The following is a 23,481-nucleotide window of genomic DNA, read 5'->3' as shown; positions in this document are numbered from 1 at the left end:
AAGGAGAGGATCTGGGAAAGATAGATGGGTGCAGTGGCAGAGGGGGCAGACAAAGAGAGTGGGAGATGAGAATGGGGAGGAGGTAATAGGGTGGAGGTTGTGGGGACCCTAAGTTACTGTAGGTTGAGGCCAAGATAATTACAAGAGTGAAGAATGTGTTGTAAGGATAACTCCCATCTGTGCAGTTCAGAAAAGCTGGTGGTGGAGGAGAGGATCCAGATAGCTCAGGTAGTAAAGCTATACAAACAAATCTGTGGCACAAGCATGGGCACCAGCATGGCACCCTCCTATGCCAACCAGTTTATGGCCCACCCAGTGTAGACATTTATAGCCTCTCAACACACCAAATCCCTAGTCTTGTTCACGTTCATTGATGATATCTTCATGGTCTAGACCTACAGCCAAGACACCTTGTCTTCGTTCCTTCACAACCTCAACACCTTCCCTCACATGCACTTCATGAGGTCCTTCTCAACCCTGTGCACTACCAACAGTACCTGTATTTCAACAGCCGGTATTCCTTACACACCAAAAATTCCTACTATACATTCTGGCCACCCAGGGGTGGCATATCTGCAATGACAAAAACTCCCGTGCTTAGTATGCTGAAGGTGTCACCAAGGCCTTCACAGACAGGCACTACCCCCAGACCTACTCTGCAGACAGATCTCCTGTGCCATTTCCCCTCACATCCACATCCTCCCACCAGCCTCAAGAACCAACCTCAAAGGAGTGTCCCTTTCATCACCCAGTATCACCGCAGACTGGAAAAACTGGACCACACCCTTCACCAGTGCTTTAATTACCTATTATCATGCCCTGAAATGAGGAACATTCCAACTGAGATAGTTCCACTGCCCACCCAACTCCACAACATCCTAGTCCATCCCTATGCCATTCCCAATACCAACCATTTGCTACAAGGATCATTTCCCTGTTGAAAGCGCAGGTGCAAGACCTGTCCAATCCACCCACCCAGCACTTCCTAATCCAGTCCTGTCACATGTTTATCCTACACATCAGGGGCGAGGCCACCTGCGAATGCAGCCGTGTGATTTATCAGCTCTGCTTCAACCATTGTACAGCTTTTTATATTGGTATGGCTACCAATGAGCTGTCCACCAGGATGAACTGCCAATGCCAAACTGTGGCCAAGAGCAAAGTAGACCATCCTGTGGCACAACATGCAGCTGAATATAACATCTTCACTATCCAAGACATCTAGATCCTTCCATCCACCACCAGCTTTTTTGAACTGCACAGACAGGAGTTATCCTTAAACAAATTGTTCCCATAGTTATCCCAGTCTCAACTTATGTAACTTATTGTCCCCACACCCTCCACCCAACAGTTTCCACCCCCTCTGTGCTATCATCTTCTCCCAATTCTTGTCCCCCTCCCTCTTTGGTTGCCACCCTCTGCCAATGCATCCAACTGTCTTTCTCAACTCCTCTCCTTTTTCACTCCTTTTTTTCCCAACCTCACTACCCCACAACCTCCTGAGCCTGTGCCTGTTGGCATTCTAGTCCCTGCACACTCTGCCAGACACCCTGCATCTCTCTCCCCACCCATACACTACTATCGTTTTCCCTTCTCTGCCCCCTCCAGATTGCTGCTTGCATCCCATGTGATAGTTGCATTCTGGCCCGAAATGCTGGAGTTGGCATTCTTGTGTGCATGAAGTGTGCTTCTTGTGTGTAAGAATGATGTGTGTTTCTCTTTTGCTGATGAAGGCTATGGCCATAAGCTTTATATAAGTGTCTTTTGATTGTGTCTGTCTGCAACTTAATGTCTCTTCTTTATGGTAAATAACAATTATATTTTCCTGCATTGGGGGTATGTAGTACAAAAAGCTATACACAATGTTTAATATATTCAGTCCGGTCCATTGATAGTGACCGGGCCAAATATCTCACAAACTAAGCTTATTTTATGAGATATTTGGCCCAGTCACCATCAATGGACCACCCTGTATAAGAGTCTTCTGACAGTTTTTAATGGCCTATTTGTCTTTATGTTGTCATATAAAATGGCACTCCATAGTTGTAATGCATATTAATAGACTGGGTTAAATGACTGAAAAATGCATTAAAATTTAAGGGGAGCAGGAAATGCACATATACACATGAAAAAGAGTTTTGCCTCAGCCCGGTTCCCATAACTCCTGAAGATAGAAGTTGACTGTGGATATTGTATCAAAGACACAGTCCCTTTGACTGTTCAGAGAAGTCACTAAGCCCACCCAAAGATGTAAACAATGATGCATGAGATGTGCCTATTAGATGAAAGGGGTACAACAGCCGATCAGCTCCAGTCATTCCACCAGGAAAGAGGTACACGGCTCTTGTTATCTGTAGTTCAACCATGCCTAGACAGTCAATATCATGGTTCAATCATGTCCGTATTGTCACTTTGTGTCAGGAAGGGCTCCCAACAAGGGAAGTGTCCAGGCATCTCAGAGTGAATCAAAGCAATGTTGTTCAGGCATGGTGGAGATACAGAGAGACAGGAACTGTCGATGACATGCCTCGCTCAGGCTGCCCAAACGCTACTACTGCAGTGGATGACTGCTACCTATGAATTATGGCTCAGAGGAACCCTGACAGTAACGCCACCATATTGATTAATGCTTTTTGTGCAGCCACAGAACTCATATTACAACTCAAACTGTGCACAATAGGCTGCATGATGTGCAACTTCACCCCTGACGTCCACGGTGAGGTCCATCTTTGCAACCATGACACCATGCAGCGAGGTACAGGTGGGCCCAGCAACATGCCAAATGGACCATTCACAATTGCCATCACGTTCTCTTCGACAATGAGTGTTGCATATGCCTAGAACCAGACAAATGTCGGAGACATGTTTGTAGGCAATCTGGTCAGGCTGAATGCCATAGACACACTGTCTGGTGATTGCAGCAAGGTGGAGGTTCCCAGCTATTTTGAGGTGGCATTATGTGGGACCGACGTACGCCGCTGGTGGTCATGGAAGGCGCAGTATTGGCTGTACAATACATGAATGCCATCCTCTAATTGATAGTGCAACCATATCGGCAGCATATTGGCAAGGCATTTGTCTTCATTGGTGACAATTCATGCCCCCATCAAGCACACCTTGTGAATGACTTCCTTCACGATAATGACATCGCTCAACTAGAGTGACCAGCATGTTCTCCAGACATAAACCGTATCAAACATGCCCGGGAAGGTTGAAAAGGGCTTTTTATGGATGACGTGACCCACCAACCCCTCTAAGGGATCTATGCCAAATCGCCTTTGAAGAGTGGGACAATCTGGACCAACAGTTCCTTGATGAACTTGCAGATAGTATGCCATGATGAATACAGGCACGCATCAATGCGAGAGGAAGTGCTACTGGGTATTTGAGGTACCAGTGTGTACCACCACTTCTGAAGGTTTCACTGTATGGTAGTACAACATGCAGTGTGTGGTTTCATTAGCAATAAAAAGGGTAGAAATGCTGTTTATGTTGAGCTCTATTCCAATTTTCTGTACAGGTTCCAGAACTCTCAGAACCGAGGTGATGCAAAACATTTTTTGATGTGTATAGATCATTGTTAATTTTGTTTACTACCTGATTAATTCTACATCACAGCTTTCAAAATTTTTATCTTCTGTGAAGAACTGAAGATCAAATTTGACTTTAAAGTCCAAAACTTTTTTATGTAATACATGATCCTGTGCCTTTATGAGATTTTCTTTTACAAAAAATTTTACAAGAGAGTAAAAGTCATTTTCTACTTCTGCTTCATTATACCAGTGCTCTGTGAGTCATAGTGATCTAGTTTGTGAAGCAGTGGGTTCTGCTTGATGATACTGAACTTGTAATTCTTGTGTCAATATTTTTGTGGTGAACTGTTAGAGTATCACTTTCCACCTCAGTTGTTCATTTTTTTTCTCTGGCCAGTAAAAAATCCCTTCAGATGTAAAGGAAACATTATCTTTCACATCATGAGCGAGGTGGGAATGAGTCATTTTGCAGGTCTACTCAGCTTGTTGTAATCTACCCCTCCCTCACATCATTTGTTGATTGTTTCTGTCCTTATGGTTAATTCTTTTAATAAGCTATGATAGGAGTAATATTTACAATAAATTTTTACTTATCTTCTTTTCTCATAGTTGGCTCTAGTTATTCACGTCTAGGGGCTGGTTCTTGAAGCTAAAATTTTTGACATTATAGGTTCTCATGGCTCCAATTGATGTAATAACTTCCGAAGAATTGCCTGAGCAGTAATTTCTGTTTTCATGTTAATTTCATTCTCTCGCATTTTTCTATATCACATTGTCTTTACAATTTACACTTCAACAAAACCAAAAATTACATTGTTGTTTCCAAAAATAAAAACACATCCAATCCCTCAGAGACACACCCAATACTCTCTCACTGTGCGGAACTAACAATATTCCAAAGAGTTAACAAATTCTCTTGACAAATGAACTTATATTATTATTCTATAAATGAATCCAGAAATGAATTTAATAATTAGTATCAGATTGTATAATTAATAATATTAATTTTAAGTGTTTCTAAAAGAAAATAATTTCAACTGTACATACAGAGCTAGTACATATCGATTGTAACAATGAAAATAAAGTAATTTCTTTTCACGGATTTTAGGCTGAAATATAATACATCATGAACAGAATCATATGAAATTCTTAAAAAAAAAAAAAAAAATAGTAATAACCTATTCAAAAATTTGAGGATATTTCTTGTATCAGTTACTTCTGTTGAGAAAAAATAATACTAGAGGAAGGGTGTCTCTTTACAGCATGCATAAGAACCCCCTCCCCCCCAAACACACACACACACACACACACACACACACACACACACACTCTCTCTCTCTCTCTCTCTCTCTCTCTCTCTCTCTGCAGTGCCTTCTTCACTTTGTATTACAATCAAAGTTCCAACTGCATTTCATTTCAGTTATATTGAGTTACCTGCTGCTGCTTGGATTTGTCATCAGCTTCTGATATTAGTATTTTCACAATTTAGATACAGGTTTGTATACAACTATTTCCAGTGCGTCTGTGTCATCTATTGCTGTTGTAGCTCTCTTCTCCGCATTCTGCATTAAGATTTTATTTATTTATTTATTTTTCTTTTAGCTTTCATTCTATATTTAGTAGTTTCCTCATTTCTTCATCCTTCTATTTACACATCATATTCCATACATCCCGCCATAAAAGACAGCCTTTAAGGATGTGGAACAAGTCAAATTAAAGGACAAAAGAAACCACTCGTAGCTATTTATGTGAAGTATACTAACAAAAAATGTATGACCCTCTTTCACTATTCTGGACACTGTTGAGTTACCTGTTGTTTCTGTTTGTGTATGCTCCTCTTCTAAGTATAGTTTCCTGGATGATTTCGCTGCTTATCCTGACACTGCTGTTTGTGTTGATTTTTCTGTTGAGACACTCGGTTTAGTTTCTATGGCTGCTTATGATGGTTGTAACTTGTTGCTTGATTTGTTTTACTGTCATCTATCTAACAACTTTTTATAACTTATTGTCGCATGTATCATACTTTTTCCAAAAATTGTGACATTGCATCCATAAATTTTATATTTGGCAAACTACTACATATTTTCTTGTACTTTTTGTTGTAGTTCTTTCTGCATTTGCAAACTAATTTTCCATTAGATCATGGTCTTGTAAAATGGATACAATGAAAATGTTCACTTTTACATTTCTACACAGCTTATGGTATCTTTTAGCGTCTTTTCTTTCATTGTGATACTCATTACATATGCCTCATAGCTGTACAGTTTGAAACATTCCTCTTTCTTGACCTCAATGAGGTCCTGTTGTGCAATGTCTCACTGCCAGCCATTCTTATAGTCCACAAACTCTTAGGGATGTGGGTTGTGTGAAGCAAATTACACAACATATTGCTCTTAATATCAATTCAGAAATATTATTAGTACAACCGAATTAATTTTATGCACTGCTACCTATTAAAACCAGTCTAAATAACAGTTACCAGCATAACTTTTAGCCACAAGACCAGGGTAATTTGTCACTACCGCAAAATCAGTAATTAATGTTATATAGTTATCTAACTGTCTTCAGCAAGATTCTGAGATCTGATGAATGGACTGGAAAATACACCCCAAACATTTGGTTTCTAACAGCTGATACTGATAATCCCCATAAAGACAAAATTGTATAACAGTTGAAAGTCAACACATAATAAATCACACAAAAACACCACACTTCAGGTTTCCATGGTAAATTAATTTATTGACCTCACCAAGTTTGTCACTTTTATTAAACACCACTTCCATCAAGCTAATGACTCCATGTTCTATTATGATCCCCCTTAATACTGAGCATGTTGCACACTGAGGTGACAAAAGTCATGAGATAGCAATATGCACATATACAGATTGTGGTAGTATTACCTACACAACGTATAAAAGTGCAGTGCATTAGTGGACCTGTCATTTGTACTCAAGTGATTCATGTGAAATGGTTTCAGATGTGATTATGGCCACATAACGGGAATTAACATACTTTGAACACAGAATGGTAGTTGGGGCTAGACACATGCGACATTTAATTTTGGAAATCATTAGGGAATTTAGTATTCTAAGATGCACAGTGTCAAAAGAGTGTCAAGAATACAACATTTCAGGAAATACCTCCCACCAGGGACAAGGCAGTAGCCAACGGCCTTCACTTAATGAATGATAGCAGCGGCATTTGCGTAGAGTTGTCAGTGATAACAGACAAGCAACACTGAATGAAATTACCAGAGAAATAAATGTGGTATGTACAAGAAAGATATCCGTTAGGGCATGCAGTGACATTTAGCATTACTGGACTATGGCAGCAGATAACTGATGCAAGTAACAGCACAACATTGCCTGCAGCATCCCTTCTGGGCTCATGGCCATATTGGTTGCACACTAGATGACTAGAAAACCTTGACATTGTCAGGTGAGTCCTGATTTCAGCTGGTAAAAGCTGATGGTAAGTTTCTAGCGTGGCACAGTCTGCATGAAGCGATGGACTTAAGTTGTCAACAAGGCACTGTACAAACTGATGGGGGCTTCATAATCGTGTGGGCTGTAATTACATGGAATAGACTGGGTCCTCTGGTCCAACTGAACCAATACTTGACTGGAAATACTTTTGTTTGGCTGCTAGGAGACCTTTTGCAGCAAATGATGGAATTTTTATGGATGACAATGTGCCATGTCACGAGGCCACAAACGTTCACGACTGGTTTTAAGAACATTCTGGACATATTGAGTGAATGATTTGACCACCCAGGTCACCTGACATAAGTCCCATTGAACATTATTCAGACACAATCAAGAGGTCACACAAAATCCTGCGCTAGCAGCACTTTCATGAGTATGGAAGTCTGTAGAGGCAGCATGACCAAGTATTGCTGTGGGCAACTTCCAACGACTTGTGAAGTCCATGCCATATCGAGTTGCTGCACTAGTCCAGGCAAAATGGGGTCCAACATGATATCAGGAGGTATCCCATGACTTCTGCCATCTCAATGTAAGGTTTCGGTGTGGGGGAGTAAACACTGAACGTACTGGCCTCCACTCAACTCCTCCTAAACTAAAGAAGTCTAAAAGACAATGACACATTAGATCCCAAAATCTTTTTCAGATTCAGCAAGATAATTTGTAAAACAAAAGGTTAAAAAAATGGAAACTCTTTGGTTGATGAAAACTGAAATCATAGAACTAGCACAATATTACTGATTCACCCTGCAGTCACTCACATTTATCACAAGACCAATGGAGAAATCCTGTGTTGCCCAGGTATTTGTTTGCCGGCCGCGGTGGTCTCGCGGTTCTAGGCGCGCAGTCCGGAACCGCGCGACTGCTACGGTCGCAGGTTCGAATCCTGCCTCGGGCATGGATGTGTGTGATGTCCTTAGGTTAGTTAGGTTTAACTAGTTCTAAGTTCTAGGGGACTGATGACCTGAGATGTTAAGTCCCATAGTGCTCAGAGCCATTTTTGAACCAGGTATTTGTTTATAGCTGTGTGTCCATGCCCATACCGTACAGTGCCTGGCATATTACAAGGGTCATTTAATAATTAAAGAGACAAATTGGTCTGGAGAAAAAAGCATTTATTTTTACAAGACAATACTTTTTCTACTTCTCAATATAATCCCCTTGAACATATATGCACTTGTTCCAATGGGCTACAAGATTTTTATTCTGGCTGCAAAGAACTCTTTGTCTTAATGTTTGAACCAATTTCCCACAACCTTTTTTGCGTCCTCGTTATCCTGGAACCTCTTCCCGTGTAATGCCTCATTCAGTGCACCAAGCATATGGAAATCACTGGTGCTAAATCAGGACTGTAAGGGGGATGATGCAGTACCTCCCAGCCCATTTCCCCACTTTGTTGATGGTTGCATGGGTTAGTTGAGCAGTATGAGGAGGTGAGTTGTCTTGCTGGAGAATCACAACACCCCTCTGAGATCCATGATGTTTCTCTCTCATGGCTGGCTTCCCCTGTTTAAAAGCAAATCTGAGGAGTATTGGCTGTTCATTTATGCTGCTCATTGAGATAACCATAAAAATTGGATCTTCAGCATCCCAAAACACTGTCGACATGACTTTTCCTGCTGATGCTTGGGTTTTGAATTTTTTCTTGGCAGGTGAATTGGTGTGCTTCCACTCCATGCTTTGTCTTTTTGATTCTGGCTCATAATAGTGAAACCAAGTTTCATCACAAGTTAAAATTTTGTTGAGGAAGTGCTCACCTTCTCTTTCATAACATTCCTTTAGCTCTGTGCACACTCTCAACCTTGTTTCCTTGTGTAGGTATGTCAACTCCTTTAGGACCCATTTTGCACAGATTTTTATTTATTAATTTTTATTTACTTGTCAAGTTCCATAGGACCAAATTGAGGAGCAAATCTCCAAGGTCATGGAACGTGTCAGTACTTGAAATTATAACATAAACGTAATAACAGATAAAAATAAATGTTCATGAACCTTAAAAAAGTCAGTCCATAAGTTTAATTAAACGCTGTCAGCAATACAATAGAAATCAGCTTAATTTTTCAAGGAACTCCTTGACAGAATAGAAGGAGTGACCCATGAGGAAACTCTTCAGTTTCGATTTGAAAACACGTGGATTACTGCTAAGATTTTTGAATTCGAGTGGCAGCTTATTGAAAATGGATGCAGTAGTATACTGCACACCTTTTTGCACAAGAGTTAAGGAAGTCCAATCCAAATGCAGGTTTGATTTCTGCTGAGTATTAAACGAGTGAAATCTGCTTATTCTTAGGAATAAACTAATATTGGTAACAAGAAATGACAATAAGGAATATGTGTATTGAGAGGCCAATGTCAAAATACCCAGACTTGTGAACAGAGGTTGACAAGTGGTTCATGAACTAACACCACTTATTGCCTGAACCGCCCATTTCTGAGCCAAAAATATCCTTTTAGAATGAGAAGAGTTACCCCAAAATATAATACCATACGACAATAGTGAATGAAACTAAGCAAAGTAGACTAATTTTCATGTCGAACAGTCACTCACTTCTGATACCATTCGAATAGTATAAATGGCAGTATTAAGTCTTTGAACAAGATTTTGAATGTGGGCTTTCCACGACAGCTTACTATCTATCTGAACACCTAGAAATTTGAACTGTTCAGTTTCACTAATCATATGCCCATTCTGTGAAATTGAAACGTCTGGTTTTGTTGAATTGTATGTTAGAAACTGTAAAAACTGAGTCTTACTGTGATTTACCATTACTTTATTTTCTACAAGCCGTGAACTGAGGTCATGTACTGCACTATTTGAAACTGAGCCAATGTCGCACACAACATCCTTTACTACCAAGCTAGTGTCATCAGCAAACAGAAATATTTTAGAGTTACCTGTAATACTAGAGGGCATATCATTTATATAAATAAGGAACAGGAGTAGCCCCAACACTGATCCCTGGGGCACCCCCCACTTGACAGTACCCCACTCAGGCTCCACATCACAGCCGTTTTCAACATTGTGAATAATGACCTTTTGCTGCCTGTTGCTAAAGTAAGAGGTGAACCAATTGTGAGTTACTCCCCGTATTCCGTAATGGTCCAACTTCTGGAGCAATATTTTGTGATCAACACAATCAAATGCCTTAGTTAAATCAAAAAATATGCCAAGCGTTCAAAACAGTTTTTCAGTACTTCAACTTGTTACAAATAATGTTATGAACTGTACGAGTACTAACATTAACCTTAGCAACTACCACTTCCACAGTCACATGATGGGATGCACAAATAATGTTATCAATTCAACTTTCAAGTGACGGGGCTGCAACTGCACTTATCGGCCAGAACGGTGTTCGTCAGTCACTGAGTCATGATCATTTTTGAACTGCTCTACCCTCTTGTAAAAATTTTCATGATTCATGCAACCTTCACCAGGAACTTTAGACATTCTTCAGTATATATTCACCAGTTTCTTGCCTTCAGCAAGTAAAAAATTCGTAAAGAATGTTGTTCAATGAATGTGGACATTCAAGTAGACTCCCCAGCTTGAAGTGTATTTTTAATGTTATAAACAAAACAATGTTGATACATCATCTGATCAGGGCTCATCCCAGTGATGCCAACTTAAAGCCATAAAAGTACCAAGCTTGCCCTACTAACAGTTTTTTCCCCAGACCAATTTGTCTCTTTAATTATTGAATGACCCTTGTCCTTCATATTTATGACATCATATCTCCCAAAATATGTGTCTTACAGTGATATAATTTTGCAGTTACATTCAGTGGTACACGTGCATACTGTTTGTAAAATGTGTCGTGAACACAGTTAGTAGTAAAGAAGTAAGAAACTATAATGTCATGCCTCATGTAGTACTTTTAGTGCATTAACAGCTAAAAAGTAGTTAGTGATTAACATTTTTCCTTTCATCATGTTGTAGGGATTGATAGTAAGAAAAGAATTTGTTAAGGCATGAAGTTGTGTGTAAAACTTGTTACAAGTCACTGAGTACTCTCATTCTCAGATATGGATGACTTAAGCATGGGAATTCATGTGCCACAGACTACCCTTCTTTTCTACCCCTATCTCCAACCAGTGGGTGGTTCTTCCAATGCAGTGACTGTCACATGACTGTAAGGTTTATGTGTACCAAGTTTGGTTGAATTCGGTCCAGCAATTGTGGAGGAGGTGCAGAAAACACACGCTCGCTTGCTCACAAGCACACACACACACACACACACACACACACACACACACACACACACACACACACACACACACACACACACATTTTTGTAATCTGTATGGGTTATTGGTAACACATTTATCATGTTATACCTAAACAAAGCATTACATGTATATGCATGCACCAGATCCACCCTAACTGCAAAATGTAGTGTCCCTTGATTTAAACATAAGAATATCCAACAATAATAACAACAATACCAATAATAATAAACAAGTTTCACTATTAACCAAGATAATCTAACAAGAAGCATAACCTGAATTATAATTCAGTTTTACAGATATTGAAACTCAATATATTACACGTATTCAACTATTATATCTTTGCAACTGCATCATATTGGGTCAAAGTTATCATTAGGTTTTCATTTTCACGTGCACTACATTGAAAATGTTAGAGCTTGTGCAATATAACAATGAAACTTTGTCTCAAAACCTGGCAGAAGATCCAAAGATATTCTGGTCATATGAGAAGTATGCTAGTGGCAAGACACAATCTATGCCTTGTCTGTATGATAGCAATGGAAATACTATCAATGACAGTGCTGCCAAAGCAACTTCACCAAAGAAGATAAAGTAAATAGTCCACAATGTGAATCAAGAACAGCTGCAAACATGAGTAACATAGAAACAGATATCCCTGGAGTAGTGAAGCAGCTTAAATCACTTAACAAAAGCAAGTCTTCCAGTCTAGACTGTATACCAGTTAGGTTCCTTTTAGAGAATGCTGATACACTAGCTCCATACTTAATGATCATATAAAACCATTTGTTCAGCAAAAAATCCATACCCGAAGACTGGAAAGTTGCACAGGTCACACCAATATTCAAGAAAGGTAGTAGGAGTAATCCACTGAATTACAGGCCCATATCATTAACTTCAATATGCAGCAGGATTTTGGAACATGTATTGTATTTGAACATTATGCATTACCTTAAATAGAATGGTCTATTGACACACAGTCAACACAGATTTAGAAAACATAATTCTTGTGAAACACAATTGGCTCTTTACTCACATGCAGTGTTGGGTGCTATTGACAAGGGATTTCAAATTGATACCATATTTCTTGATTTCCAGAACACTTTTGACACTGTACCACACAAGCGGCTTGTAGTGAAATTGCATGCTTATGGAGTATTGTCTCAAGTTATGTGACTGGATTTTGTGATTTCCTGTCAGAGAGCTCACAGTTAAAAGTAACTGATGGAAAGTCATTGAGTAAGACAGAAGTTATTTCTGGTGTTCCCCAAGGTAGTGTTATAGGCCTTTTGTCTATATAAACAATTTAGGAGACAATCTGAGCACCCGTCTTAGGTTGTTTGCAGATGATGCTGTCATTTATCGACTAGTAAAGTCACCAGAAGATCAAAACAAATTGCAAAACAATTTAGAAAAGATATCTGTATGGTGCAAAAATTGGGAATTGATGCTAAATAACAAAAAGTGTGAAAAAATCCACATGAGTGCTAAAAGGAAGCCATTAAACTTTGATTATGTGATAAATCAGTCAAATCTAAAGGCACCAAATTCAGCTAAATACCTAGGAATTACAATTATGAACAACTTAAATTAGAAGGAACACATAGAAAATGTTGTGTGGAAGGCTAACCAAAGACTGTGCTTCATTGGCAGGACACTTAGAAAATGTAACAGATTCACTAAAGAGACTGCATACACTATGCTTATCAATCCTTTTTTTGAATACTGCTGCAGTGTGGGATCCATACCAGATAGGACTGATGGAGTATGCTGATAAAGTTCAAAGAAGGGCAGCACATTCTGCATTATCACAAATAGGGGAGAGAGTGTCACTGAAATGATACAGGGTTTGGGATGGACAGCATTAAAACAAATGCATTTTTTTTTTTTTTTTTTTTGGCAGAATCTTCTCATGACATTTCAAACATCAACTTTCTCCTGAAAATGCAAAAATACTTTGCTGATGCTACACTACATGGGGAAAACTGATCATCATAATAAAATGAGGGAGATCAGAGCTGGCACAGAAAGATATAGTGTTTGTTTTTTCCATGAACTATACGAGACTGGAATAATATAGAATTATTGTGAAGGTGAGTTGATGGATCCTCTGCCAGGCACTTAAATGTGATTTGCAGAGTATCCAGGTAGATGCAGATGCACAGAAATGCAACCTCATTCTCAGCAGTTGGCAAGTAAACCCTAGGGATGGCCACCTCAGTTTGCTATCGCTTACTGAGCTGTGCGCTTCAGCTGTTATGAATGAGACAGTTACTTTACACATCAGCTAAACTGCAGCCTTTTTCAAATTATTTTAAAGAATCTGTCCTACAGGATTCTCTCACACTTCTCATAGCCTCATTCACGTGTTACAAAATGAACTACCTATCATTTCATTAACAGTAATAGACATTGTGATATTTCTATATTAAGTAGAGTAATGTGCAAAAATTCAGATAGTTTCCAATGAAAAACTGTGGTTGCTTTGAATTTTCATTGGTGGGTATTAGGCCATACATTGTTGCATATGAAATGTAACTTGAGACAAGGTCTATAACTATCTCCAGTCTCAAGAAAAGTGACTATATGTATTTCACTCACTTCCAGTCATGTGCTCAGTTAGAGTGAAAGTGGTAAATTTATAAAATCACTCATATGTCAAACGATTTGAGATATCAAATCGAGTTTTTGGCAGATGATAGCTTTGTAATATAGTTAACATGAAAACTTTCTTATCTACAGTAATTTACATGTAACTACAGATTTTTTCACTGAAATGATGATGTAATTCTTTTGAGGGCCATTGACAGTTTGTGAGATGAGAAATAGTACAGGGTTGCAATAAAATAAGTGAAGGAATCACAGATTTATTTTTATAGTGAGCATGGGTTTTTCATAAGCTACCATCCTGACTTGTCCTCAATTGTTTGTCTAGTAATAGACTGCTTCAGGGTTCTGTCACAATTTTAACTGCATTAGTATATTAGTGAGATGAAGTTGTGTAAACTCCGCTTTGTTTTTGCAGAGGAAGATAATTTCAATATGGCAACTAGAAGGAAAGAAAACATTTTACAAGTATATTGATCACTCATTCTGTTGTGATTTCAGCATAATGTAACACATTGTGTGTTTTAACCCTCAAGCAGGCATGCCTATCTATAAATTGTGTCAACCACAAATAACATTTTCTTGTACCGTTCCTTCGTTATTATATCAACTAACATATTGATAAACTGTATTGTCATACATCCAAATGAGCAGCAGTAACATAAAATAAACAGTAAACTATAAAAGAAAAAATTTACAATCCAAGCATGAAAATGACCCAGGTTATGAGCTAACAGCTCAAGCCCATAATGAGGCAGACATCTATGAGAGAATTAGTAATTGAACAAGCACTTGGCTGGGTTAGGAAGCAACTGTGCTGTTCAATGCTTCGAGTGGGTCATTTCTGTGGGTTAACACTTGCACACAGCAAAAGAGTGATACAATGAAAGTGTATTTTATTGTCGTTTAATGAAACAGTGCTTTAGCTCATACATTGTAAGTTTCTTTTGTCATTGTGTTTTTGCTCATACATATTTACCTTGACTACACAAAGACCACTACTCTTTACATTTGTACAGAGTGTGCTGCAAGCCCACTTGTGTTATGAAACACAGCTCACCTGGTCAAGGGTTAATAACAAACAGCTGACTTGTCAAATTACTGTTTGTCCTGGCATAGCCTGTTACAATCATTTGCTGACTTGCTAGCTGTATCTGTGAGATACACACAAGTGTACAGGCTTAAGCTGTAGAACTAAACCTCCATTACCATGCTGCCCCACCAGCAAGGATGCCCTCATCACTGGCATTGTCCTCTCCCCTACCTCAACATCTATGCTGCTAGTTGCCAAGTAATATTGTATATACTCCACTATTAATTGTCTGCTGAAACTCAATAGAATGGAAATCTACAAAACTTTAATTGAAATGCACTTCTCTTCCCATTACTACTCACACACAGAAGCATTGTAGTTTAGTAGCATGATGATATTTATCTCTTGGTATGTTGTGGTAAGGAGGGTTGCACATTCCCCACTGGAACATAATTTTGTTAATAATCAGTGGTTGGTTTGGCACGAGTGGCCGTAGGTCAACACTCTCTCTGCATGGCTAGCGATGGGGCCCTGCAAATGTGTAGCCACATCTTGTGACCCCATGTGTGCCCACTGCATGGGGCATGCAGACACTCTCAGCTCCTTGGTTGGTGGATGGGAGCAGTCCTACCTCATGCATGCATTGGCTAATACTTGCCCTTACTTCTGCTGTTGCCACTAGCTCCTGAAAAGTCAAAGCATGTAGTAAAAACAAGCTGTACTTAAGCTTCCAACATAATTTCAACCACTGACATGCAATCACTTTTACTTGTCATTGCCACTTCACTAATTCCCTTTCATCACAAGTAACATTTTGAAAATTATAATGTCATTTACATGCTAAAATTTGTATGAGAAACCACTAGGTACAGTCTGTCACTATAACGTAACATGATAGCAATCAGTTTTTCATTCTTTCATTATTTTCATACTGTAGAACACTATTTCATCTCTCCTTTTTTGGTGCCCATTTGGTGCTTTCAAGTTAGATGCAGATCTTCTAACTTATTCTGTTTTACAATCTTATCCTTGTTTCATTCTTTTTTTATCACCATCTATTTCCTCTGATTTGTTCTTTGTCCAGCATTTTGGGTTCATTTACTAGTGTCCACATTATTTAATTTTGTTTCTCTTCTGAGCACACTTCTTCCAAAAATACTGCTTCAGAATCTGCTCAGTTGTTACTGTCATTTTTGTGAGCATGTGCGTCACACACTTCTGTGTCTTCTGTTAACTTTGATGATACAGTTTTGATGTTTTCTTCTTCAGTACAATTGGCAGGCTAACCCTCTGAATTTTGTAAAAAATGTGACAGGATGGACTGCACCTTGTAGATAAAATTTGCTGATTTTGCTTAACTGCGAGTGACCATCTACCACAGTAGTTTCACTGTGTTTGCTACTTGACACTGTATCTAATTCCTATTCAGTGTATTCCTGTTTGTCTTCCATTTCTGTATTGTCCTCTGTGACCTCATTCTTCACTCTTGGTTATATAGTCCATCACACATTTCATTTGTTATTGTTACAATCTCCTTTATTTTGATTACATTAGTTTGCACTGATTGTATGTCTTTCTTTTCTTTTGAATTTTCTTCCTTGCATAAATTTGTACTTGCTCAAAGCACTTCATTCATTGGTAGATTTAGAGGAGAGAATGGGAGGGGAAAAGATCAATCAACAAAGTCATCAGTCTCTTGATCCAGAAGTAGAGACATCCACTGGTCTAGTTGGGAGATTAATAACAGTAAAATTGAGAAGGCTAAACACATAATGGACATCTTTTGTACTACGAGAAATAATAGCAAGATGAAGTAAATAGGAAAATCAGCAGGTGGACATTCTCAGGGCTCTACATTCTACAGAAAACATCCTACTCACAGCTATTCCATGCTTGATCCATTACAGTCAAGAGTGTCCATTATTCAACAGAGTCTCCTAGAACAGAAAATTGGGTGCAGCAGAAAGGAGGCAACCCAATTGTAAAGGTGATTAAAAGTGAGTGAAAGAGTAATGAAAGAGTAGTATGGTCAAAGAGGTGGAGCCAAGAACCCCCAGATCTAGCATACAGTAGGAGATACCCTAGCCCTAACCATCCTGGCCTTGCTCTGTAGTCAGATTAAAACCTTATAACTGAGAATAAAAACCACTTTCACAGAGAAAACTGAGAATCAGGTCAACCATCCATGAATCACCTACCAATATTAAAGGCAATAAGTCTGGAAGTCCATGGCTGCAACTGTTTTAGTCTGATTTAGTCTCTGTAGTTCTGTACCTAATCTGTAAATCCTGGCTTTAACATCTCCTTTCTTCTTCTGCCATTTTTCTATCATTCTTCCCATTCATCCTCTTCTCTTGGCTGTTACATTTCTAGTGCTTTTCTACTTTCTTCTGACTCACTATATAATGGTAAATATTGTGCAAATCCTCTTAGTATCTTTTACACTTGATCATCCATTAACTCTTCTCTTAGCTTTTATTCCTCCATCGCTCTCCTCCTCTTTAACTCCTGTCTTCTCCAAAACGTTTTCCATTGTTCTCCCCATAATTCATTAAAAGGCATGTGTTCCTTTTGATGACCTCCACATGACCCTGAACTAGGTGCTCTGCTGTACATATCACTATCTCCCATTTTGATTTCACTACAATCCAAAAATCATTAGATTTGCCCCCTTATTCCACTTTATTCTCCTCCTGGTCCTTATTACATCTCCAAATATTTCTTCTGTTTTGGACATACTGATAACTGCACTGATACTCTTAACAGCTGCCCTTTCACTTGAATAAACACTTAAAGTACAGTTCTAATCCGTTCACTCCAGATCATCACATGCTATGGCAAGCCCCAAAAAATATGACTGTTACACTCAAATATTTTACTGCAGCATTGCTAGGCAAACTATAGCATTGCTTCTTGTGACACTTGCTTTTCATTGTCTTGAACTGGTATGGCTACATAGTGTACTTTGCTCTGTAACATTGAAAGTTGAACCCTGGGATTCTTGTAATTTCTTCCGTTCTTCAATTGTTTAAACACATTTCATTTATCCAGTTCACCATCCACTGAACACTGTTTTGAATGTGTGTTTCACTCCTATTAGCGACTTGACAATAGTTAGCCTCCCGTCTACTGTTAGCATGTACCCCAAGTCAACTCACCACCAGTTTTTAATTTTAATATCATTCTTTGTTTATTTTACCCCTTACAATACTTCACCAAGGATTGTCCAATGACTTGTTGCCACCTTTAAGTTATCGCTGTGGGGGAGCAAACATTGAACATTCAAATACCAGATCCCTCATCGCTTTAGACATTTGGAGCAATAATCTCTTCCAACACCATGGATAAGCCAAATACTATTTATCAGACAAATTTATTCTTGATCACAAATAAACACAAGTATATAATTTCACTTCTTATTTGCACTAAGGCTACTTTTATAATCTTCCAACAATAACATTACTTATTTGGCACTCTTGTCTTCACATCTACCACTTGCCGACTCCAAATATAAAATTGTTTGTACATATTTATGCTTTTCTAATTTTTACGCATCTTCTTATAGGTTTGGCGCTCAGCCTACTTTTATGTTTCTTACAAATGCCTTACTGGCATCCACTCAACTCCACCTAAACCAAAGACCCCAAAAAGACAAAGAAACATTACAATGTGCAGTCTCACTAAATCAGAATATTGCCCAGGAAACTGGATATCAAGCAGAATTCAACACTCACACATAGTAACACACTTTCAGACTCTTTCAAAGTTTTCCATACTGGCAGAGCAACTTAACTGATTACTGAGAATCATGTGATCCTAACTAGACATACTTGACATTTAACACAACTGTGCTGCAAAGGGCCCTTAGTTGCCTCCTACATCTGTGATGCTGCTGGTCTAATCCTGTTTCATGTACTCTTAGTAGATTAACTAAATTGTTTCAATGTTCAGCTCTTTCAGCCAATCATCCCCGGAAACAGGCTATAGGAATTTTCATTGGCTCTTTCCTGTTCATGGTAATGGCGTTTCTGTGCAAAGTGCTGCTCCAGCAAGCACTTTTTGCAAGTTTATTTTCAACAGATGTAAAACATTTGTTATTATAAGAAATTTATTAGTCCTTAATCCAGCATAATAGGCTCTGACCGCAGACCACTTACAAAGATTGTGGAAAGGTCAACCCATCATCTCCAGGCTGGACAACAGCCATTTCCACCAGAGTCCAGAAATTAATCCTGACATATTCAGTCATGAAGAGAATGGTCCCAAGGTGGGGCCAGAATGAATACATTACAAATTGTGTTCTGAACTGATAGCATTGTATTAAATTTTTAGTGTGTCCTGTAAGGGGGAGGAGCTATCCTTGTTTCTTGGTTCCATTTCCTTTGATTTGGTATATTTATTTCATATGTTTGCTATCATTTCCTCTCTGTGGCTGTGTGAAAGAGTAACAATTTCTCTCTCTTGAAACATTTTTGTGTCTTGAATACCATTTAGTACATATTACAACTACACAGATCAACATAGTTATGCTACAACACTTAGGACATACACAGTAAAAAATGAATTTAAAGACATGGGGACACCAATGGGTTGATGAAACATTCCAAGGCTTTCACCTCCAGGTGCCAAGGTGCTGGAACAAACTTCCATTCTATACCTATCTTCTTCTCCTTTTTTTTTTTTTTTTTTTTTTTTTTTTTTTTTTTTTTAAATATACACATACATGCATTTCCAAATTATGCATGTTTCTGTTAATCAAAGTACAAAGAAAAGGTCCACATGGTGTGGGGAAGGGCAATGGTGCATGCATGTGGCAGTCTGGGATGGGGCTGGCCACAACACATCTCCACTTGAGTTTAGCTCGCCCCTGAACTAAAAAGCACACACTCAAAACCAGTGAAGTGTCTTGGTTCAACAACATATGCAGCATGCACTGTTACTGTTAAGATGACATTGTTTATTCTACGTATTTACATTTGCTAATAAGTTATAGAATCATCTTTTATGGAAACTTGGTTTGCATAGGTAATATTTGCAAAATATGGAAGTATTTTGTATAAATTATGTATGTAAGCTTAGCTCCAGAACATCCTACAAAAACTTCTTTCAGAAATGATGTTTTTAATATTTCACATTAATCGTACATAAAGGTTGATGTTCTTCAGATCATACTATTATAATTTGTCTTTGGTCAAAGAAGTTGACAGTACAAATATCCATTTATGACTAGAAACTTCTCTAACATCTTCTATAGGCACAGGAAGGAGTCGGATACATGGGTGCACATGTACTCAGCAGCCTACCACAGTATATCAAATATCTTATAAATAGTACTGAAGTCTGTAAGAGTGAATTAAGTATTATATGTTGCGGAACTCCGAATTATTAAACAAGTTCATTAACATTTACAACAATTTTGACCATTTATAATCTTCAAGCACATAAAATAAATGGAAATATGCACAAGGCATAATACACTCTCTATTCCAAACTTTAAATGTGCGCCACTGTTGTGCAGGCCACACAACAGATAAATATCCACAGAACTATGAAAAACCCACAGCAGCAGTATGCCCATATTTTATTGTTCAAATTATTCCCTTAACAGCTAGATTATGAAATGTTCAAAATAGCAGTCACAATAAATAACAAAAAATGATATGATTATAATAGAGGGAAACATTCCACGTAGGAAAAATATATCTAAAAACAAAGATGATGTGACTTACCAAATGAAAGTGCTGGCAGGTCGACAGACACACAAACAAACACAAACATACACACAAAATTCAAGCTTTCGCAACAAACTGTTGCCTCATCAGGAAAGAGGGAAGGAGAGGGAAAGACGAAAGGATGTGGGTTTTAAGGGAGAGGGTAAGGAGTCATTCCAATCCCGGGAGCGGAAAGACTTACCTTAGGGGGAAAAAAGGACGGGTATGCACTCGCACACACACACATATCCATCCACACATATACAGACACAAGCAGACATATAAATGTCTGCTTGTGTCTGTCTATGTGTGGACGGATATGTGTGTGTGTGCGAGTGTATACCCGTCCTTTTTTCCCCCTAAGGTAAGTCTTTCCGCTCCCGGGATTGGAATGACTCCTTACCCTCTCCCTTAAAACCCACATCCTTTCGTCTTTCCCTCTCCTTCCCTCTTTCCTGATGAGGCAACAGTTTGTTGCGAAAGCTTGAATTTTGTGTGTATGTTTGTGTTTGTTTGTGTGTCTGTCGACCTGCCAGCACTTTCATTTGGTAAGTCACATCATCTTTGTTTTTAGATAAATAACAAAAAAGATTGACAACCACAAGGGATCATTACAATGTTTAACTATGACATGAAGGCTGTGGATCCATCTCTTACCAAACTTCTTGTACCTCAACAATATGAAAAAAATGGATAGATTGCTTCTCACACCATAGAGGATGCACTGAGTTTCTAGACACAATGCAAAGACTGCTAAACTTTTAGTTTTCAAACACTTTGGAAACAGAAATACACACACACACACACACACACACTTATTTCATTCTGGAATTTCCTTTTTCTTCAAAAAAGATTATTTTCATAGAAACTCATAAAAATTAAATCTTAGTTTATAATTAATATTAACACTGTAATATTTCATCAAGTCAAGTCATTTCATTATATTTTATCTCAGTGAAGTTGGTATTTTTCATGTGTTGTCATGCACCAGATACTCATTTCCTTGGGATTTGTTGGATTTAATTCATGAAATATAACTGAAGTCTCATTAGCTAAGGCATCCAATAATGGTTGGTTTGACACTGGAATGAACAACAGAGGGGGGAACTGTAAGATTCAAATATTTCACTACGTAAATTGTTGAGGTTGCTAAGAACAACAGAATTCTAAATGAAATCAGTGCAAGATGGAAGTGATGGAAGTAGGATGAAAACAGTGAGAGGCTTAATGGTTGACATTTGCTGCTCAGGTACTGCTATCTGATCTTACTACTGTACTCTTATAAAAACAAGGTTTTTTGTGATTTTTTTAGTATGTTAGATGAGAACTTTCTTCAGAATAATTTATAATGTTTACTTCTTTATTTTAGGTTCCAACTGATAATCCTGATGGTGCAATTTGGCTGTTGAAAGATGTCACTCAATATGAGTAAAAATAGCCAAGGAAGAAGAATTGCTGCAAGATAGGTTTAATTTTTCTTGGGTAGGCCTAATATGTATTACTAGTAATTCACAATAAATTTTTCACACTAAGTTTTTCACAATAAATACCTGAAATACACAATATTATCCTGGAGCCCGCAGTGGGCATCGTTGTCTTCTTTTAGTACAGGTGGACTCTCTTTAATATACTGACAGAAGAGGACTTATAAGAGAGCCGCTCAGGGAAATGAGAGGACGGAAAAGGCCAGTGTGCATTCAGTATGTATACCAGAACATCTTGTCCAAGATGTGCAGAAGGCTCTGTTGGCAGCTATTCAATCCAGTGGGTGCAACTGGCTGTGTATCATAGCTCTTGTTGGCACGAATGATGCTTGCTGCCTTGGTACTGAGGCCATCACCAGTTCTTTTAGATAGTTGGTTGAAATGATGTAGGCAGCTAACCTCACTCATGAGTTGGAAGCATGTCTCACTACAGCATCATATCCACAACCAACTGTGGTCCTCTTGTTTGGAGCCAAGTAGGCCTAAACTAGTCTTAAACAATTCTGCAATGATCTCTGATGCACATTTCTCAGCCTCCACTATCAGATGGAGAATTGTAGATCAGGTGTGTAGCTACAGACAAAGTAGCTACTCTGGTACAAAGGTATGTATGGCATGCTCATAGGTGTCTTTTACGTAAGAGGAACCCCTCCCTAGGCTCAATGATGAATTATCTTATGAAGCAAGAGAAAGATCAGCCATATTGTTCTCAGAAGAGAACATTAATCCTTGCACATTTTAAGGAGAACCTGTTAATGTGATGTCAGTAAACTGCAGGAGTATTCATGGTAAAGCTGCAGATAAAATTTACTTATTGAAGGTAATAATTCTCATGATGTATTAGTAACAGAAAGCTGGCTCAAACACAAAGTGAACAGCAGCAAAATCCTTATCCATATCTGAATCTATCTCACAAGGATAGGCTAGAAACTAACATTGGTGGTATATTTATTGCCATAGAGAACTCAACATTGTCTCATGAGCTCATTACAGATTTTGAATGAGAACTAACCCGGGTGAGAGTAAGGATCAAAGGTGAGTCAAAACATGATAATCAGATACTTCTATAGACCACTTGCTTCAGAAGCTGTAATAACAGGGCACTTTAGATAAACCTAGGAGACCATTGCAAGAAATTTCCTTGATTGTGGTATAGTAAGAGGGGCAGACATCAATTTGCTAGTTATAGAATGGCATAGTCATTTCTTTCAGCTGATGCAAGAAACAGGTAATGATGCGAAATTGTTCTGAATTTTTCTTTTCTGAAAATACTTTAATCAGTCATAGAAGTGGAGCAAGAAGGCAATATCTTAGAACTTTTAGTAACTGGTAGAGCCAAATAGTTTCAAACAGTTGACACACAAGTGAATCATAACGGATTTACAGCATCTATAGCTAGAGGAGCCA

The 23,481-nt window shown here is 38.4% G+C and overlaps 1 protein-coding gene across 1 annotated transcript in view; it reads left to right on the top strand.

Annotated features, from left to right (window-relative positions):
• Positions 1 to 22,119, top strand: part of LOC124544623 (retinoid-inducible serine carboxypeptidase-like) — a 134,593-nt gene extending 112,474 nt beyond the window's left edge. Inside the window, exon 9 of the mRNA XM_047123228.1 lies at positions 21,960 to 22,119. Within this exon, the coding sequence (XP_046979184.1) occupies positions 21,960 to 22,022 (63 nt within the window). The 3' untranslated portion in view covers positions 22,023 to 22,119. The remainder of the gene's footprint in view (positions 1 to 21,959) is intronic.
• The last annotated feature ends 1,362 nt before the right edge of the window (positions 22,120 to 23,481 follow it).

This window comes from Schistocerca americana, chromosome 1 (assembly GCF_021461395.2).
Source record: "Schistocerca americana isolate TAMUIC-IGC-003095 chromosome 1, iqSchAmer2.1, whole genome shotgun sequence".
NCBI lineage: Eukaryota > Metazoa > Arthropoda > Insecta > Orthoptera > Acrididae > Schistocerca > Schistocerca americana.
This window is presented reverse-complemented; position numbering and strand designations above follow the sequence as displayed.